This window comes from Cystoisospora suis, assembly GCF_002600585.1.
Source record: "Cystoisospora suis strain Wien I chromosome Unknown contig_2166, whole genome shotgun sequence".
Lineage (NCBI taxonomy): Eukaryota > Apicomplexa > Conoidasida > Eucoccidiorida > Sarcocystidae > Cystoisospora > Cystoisospora suis.
Genome location: NW_027154965.1, coordinates 4,958 through 9,952, shown reverse-complemented (window position 1 = coordinate 9,952; position 4,995 = coordinate 4,958). Strand labels below are relative to the sequence as shown.

The following is a 4,995-nucleotide window of genomic DNA, read 5'->3' as shown; positions in this document are numbered from 1 at the left end:
CCTCCCCGCCCCCGTCGCCTATGTCATACACACACGACTGTATCAAGAGCAGTGCCACGTCTTGTTGAAGAGGAAAGTAGTACTACAATCTCGTGTCTCTCAGGAGTCGATCTTGGAGTGAACCCCCCTGAGGTGAATGAAAGCTCGTGATACATAGTGAAGACAAAGATCAGATGTCTTACTTAGGGTCTTCTTACCTGGATGGAACGGAGAGGATGCTGACGATGACGCACTAGAGTGAATATCACTCAGCATTCCTCCTACTGCAGCTGAGACACCTGCCGAATGATACGACGATGAAGAAGAGGAGGGCGTTTGAAAGTGGTCACGCATAGAATGGTGACTAAGGAAGAGAGATCTCGCTCCTTCAATCCCTGGGCCTCTTTGCTCCCATAGAGCCATGGCATTAGGAAATTGTGGGTCTAGCTTTTCACATAGATCATCGATCTTCTTACATACTGTATAGATCGCCTCAAGCCACTGTGCGTACTTCTGTCCTGTCCCTACTCCTCCTCCAGTTGCATGTGCTAGGGACGAGCTACTACTACTGCTATTACTACTACGATTGGATGGATGATGAGAAGGATGTGACTGATGGGAAGAATGTGAGTGAGACATGCCGTTGTTAGGGTTCCCCCCTCTTACACCTCCTCCTCCTCCTCCTGGGCCATGAAGTCCACTAGGATGAGGACCTCCTCTCTGTTGCGGAGAACTCCGATGAGCTATCGAACTTCCTCGGGCTAATGATGAACTCGTAGCAGAACCACTAGTACTACTACTATGATGGTGGTGGTTTCCTAGACCTCCTCCTCCTCCCCCTGCCATGCTTGGGGAAGACGAAGAGAATGTTGTGTCGTCTTCATTGAAATGGAGAAGATGATGATGATGATGAGCATCACTTCCTCCAACTGTCCCTCTAGGAGTTGTGTGAGTCCCTGGTATTGTCCCTGGTGTATCTACACCTCCACTTGTTCCTCCATTTCCTTCTCCTCGAGGAATCGATGAATGCCCCTGGTGTTGATTGTTTCCTCCTCCTCCTCCTGCCCCTCCGCTTTCACTCTCCCATCGACGGGTGTTTTCATCTGAGAGAGAAGACGACGAAAGGTTTTTACTCATTTGTGCTAAGCTTGACGAAGAAAGAGACGCAGAAGAAGATGAAGAGAGCTGGTCATCTCTCCCTCGCGTTGGCCCTCCAATTCCGCCTTGCTCAGAGGTTAAAGAGGAGAGATTATTAGCGCTGGAAGTACTACTCGATGAAGGTAGTCGGTCATCTTCCCCAGCCGGGAGCGTTGGTGTACCTGATTTGAAGCTATGATCTCTTCCTTCTTCTTCTTCTCCACCCATACACGATGATGAAGAGGAAGAAGGTGTCGGATGATATCCTTCTTCTTTCTTTCGTCTTTTAACACCTGCTGTATTCGATGGTTGATCGTCACCCCAAGGGCGATGATGATGGGGATCATCTTCTTCACGATCTCCGTCGTCTTTCTCCGGAGACCCTGCATTATGAGCCGAAACCGTATCATTGTGACTGATATGCTCTGATGTAGAGGTCATGGAGGAATCCCCCCCCTCTTGTTTCGGGAGTTTCTCATCTCCTTCTCCTTCATTAGAATGAGATTCATTCCCTCCTCTTCCTCCTTCTTCTTCACAAGAGCGTTCAGCAAACGATGCCTTCTCTTTTTCATCCGTAGAGAAAAAACCTTTCTTTTCTTGGGGATTCTGAGAAGGCTGAGAGGCAGAAAGCTGATCTGTTGATGCAGAAGAAGATGCTTCTGTCGATTGACCTAGAGACGATGAAGAAGAGCCGCTTGCTCTACCCATCCACGCAGCAGGAGGATAAGAAGGACCGACATTGGCAGGGTCACCACCTACATCAGTAGATGAAGCGCTCGAACTTCTCTCACCTCCATCTCCTTCACCCTCCGCTTTCTGACTTGAATGAGGAGATCCTTCTTTCTGAGAAGAAGAAGAAGAAGAAAAGGAACCACTCGCCGTGAATGGCATCTGTTGTTGTGAGGGTAAAGAAATAGATTCATCCTCGCCGGGAGCGTGAGGAGGAGGACTCGTACTACTACTACTATTCATAGATTGTTTCACGCTACCCGTATGTGTATACTCTGTACTTCTCCCACTTTCCTCTTGTTCTTCTCCTCTCCGAAGAGAAGAAGATGAAGGGAGGACATGCTGGTCAAGAGAAGGAGGAAAGGTACCTGACGACCCCATGACGCCCGTTGGTGCCGCAGGGGCAGCACTAGGAGACGTCTTATTAACTGTATCTCCTTCAGATTCCTCCATCTTGATCCGAAGCTGTTCTCCCCCTCCTACCACCAATGATGAGGATGAGGGTGGAAGGTGTCTCGATTCTTCTTCCATATGGTAGGAGAGACAGAAGAAGTTACGATGATCGTTGCTCTCTTGTGCGTGAATTCTAACAAAGATAGTCGGACCAAAAGAAGGTCACCCAGAGAGCCCCAGTCGTAGAGATGAAGATGAATCAGCTGATAACGATGAAGAAAAAGAAACTTGACCGGAATGACGAGGAAGAGGTGAGACACGATCAATGATAGCAGTACTAGGAATAGCAGGACTGGGGGTGGAATTCAATTTCCAAGATAGTGATGATGGATATAGAGAGTCAAAAGCTGCTCTATACGTTGTAGTTATCTTGTTAGTCTCTTGCCATGAGGAAGAACATTCAGAAAAAGGCCGACAATAGGAAAGATTCTTGTCTCATAGGTGCGCCGATCCAGGAAAATCAGAGGTACTTTTAGATGTGACAAAAATACAATCATCATCCCTAGCAGGAAGATCGCCTCTTATGATTCTCTTCCCGTTTATCACCCTCTTCAAGCTGAACCTTCTCCTTCTCTCCTCTCGTTTGAACTTGTTTTTCATCCCCTTCTCTATTCCTTAGTATTCTCTCAGTCGATTGCTTCTCTTCAGGAGACAGATTAACAGAAGACAACGACTTTTTCCGTTCACGAGACGCAGTGGAGAAACTCACCCCCGTGACAATGGCCTCTCGTCTCTCCTGGGGTGGGAAATCTCCCTTGCTCGGCTTGCACCTGGGAGAATCGTCTTTCTCTGACGAGAAACGAGTTGAAAGAACAGGAAGGGACAGTTTCACTAGTATGGAAATCTACGTCCTGACCAATCCCACATGCAGCAGGATGCTCATCAATTGAGCCTCTCACGTCGTCGTGATCTTCCTCTGTATTCCCCTCCGCTTGTTCTTTCTTGTTTGTCTGAACAGCGTGTTTCTGTTGTGCTAGAAGCAGAGGAAGGTTTGATGAGTGTTCTAACGAAAAATTTCCCTCTGGTGAAGAAGTGGAGGAGGAGGAAGAAGAAGCGTCCTCTTCTTGCAAAGGATGAAGCCGGGCATGCAGTAGGGTCTGAAGAAATAAATCGTTCTCTCTTCAAAACTTGTTGTCCATCTCCTTCAAACAGACTTGCCAATGACAACGGAGCAGGACTGCAGTCCTTCGAAAGAAGACGAATAAACGTATCAATAGCCACACGGCTACTCCTAACGCTATTGATAATCGGTACTTCTGTCCTTGTTTCCGACAACGAGCGAAGGAGAGTCCCTTCAGACGAAAAGATAACAGCAGGATCTCCACGTGAACAATCATCACCCTGGAAAACAGGCGACGACGGCTTGTCCTCGGGACGAGTCCCACACCAGGTGACCCGAACCGACGCTGAGGCTACTGCTGTCTCCCCTCCGCTCTCTTCGCTTACGTCCATCGCGTGATGGCCCCATCCGCGCCTTTCTTCTTCCTGGCGACTAGATTCACCTCGACTGGAACCTCTTGTAGTACCCTTTTCCTACTGACATACTGACATGAGACAAAAGATCCTGCACACCCTTAAAGCTCCGAAAAGCGGCGTCTTCTTCAACCCAACGGACTAAAACGTCGTCGCCAGAAAGGAAGAGAAACGCCTGTCCACACTCCCATCCCGAGAAGAGAAAAAGAGAAGACCGTCAAAAATGGGGAAGCAGGGAATCGGCGTTACTCCCGTTTTCAGTAGTCCCGCGCCACCGATTATGTAGTCAGCAGAGGACGCGCTGGAAAAGAGAAAAAGTGAAGACTGTGAAACTACTACAAGGGAAGACGAGCGCAGACAAAGTAACACCGGAAAGATGAACGGGAGAATGAGAAAATACGGAACAGACTGGAACAAGGAGAGCCGACTGACGGACTCGCCATAGTAGCTCGGCAGCGGCTGCGTTCAGCGCTATGAAACCACACACGGGCGACGGTATCCCTTAGCTCCGGAAAAGAAAACCGAGAACCCAAAGAAGCACGTACAACGGACAAAGGCAGTTAACCCTATCAACGCTGGAATTCACGCCCAGTGACACGGGAAAGAAGGCGAACGACGACGGCCGCGACAGGGACTCCCCAACAGGAAAGCGACAGGGTCAAAAGAAAACGGCTCTTCGCTGGCAGCAAGCTAACTAACCAGCATCAGCAGCCCAGGCATAGAATCCCGACTAACAGAGTTGGACCAAACACAGCTTCCCCAGGTATTAAACAAGTGAATGGGATTGCCTTGAGAAAAGCCGCCCACACAGTGAACTTTTAGACGGGACCTGGACGGGAAAATCGAGGACGCACGAAATCCCAAAGGTTGCCTGACAGCGGAGGCGCGCGCTGCAGCTAAGGAGAAAAAGGAGTGAAAAAAAACACACGCAAAAGCAGGTGACTCCCTCGGCACAGCAAGCTGAAAGTAAGAAGACGAAGCGGTAACTCCTGGAGGTAGCCAAAGCTTGCGACTGATACGCAGGCTGCGTTAGACGCCACTGTGGGGGGGAAGACTTTGGTTTCCTCCAAACACGCAGCACGCCCGTAAATAGAAGAGACGAGATTGCTTCAGCCCGAATCCGAGCTATGAGGCGTAAGGGAAGAACACACAGGATCGTCTAAACCAAAGGGAAAACAGCCGGGGAGGGCAAAACAGCGACTGCCGCCGCCGGGCGGGGCCGGG

At 49.5% G+C, this 4,995-nt stretch overlaps 1 protein-coding gene across 1 annotated transcript; it reads right to left on the bottom strand.

Moving 5' to 3' along the window:
* Nucleotides 1-198: 198 nt before the first annotated feature.
* CSUI_004608 (ap2 domain transcription factor ap2xi-5) lies at nucleotides 199-4,980 on the bottom strand (the record flags this gene model as incomplete). Its single annotated transcript, XM_068064796.1, has 1 exon — nucleotides 199-4,980. A coding segment is annotated over exon 1 (2,178 nt), but the record flags the coding sequence as incomplete, so codon positions are not given.
* Nucleotides 4,981-4,995: the final 15 nt, after the last annotated feature.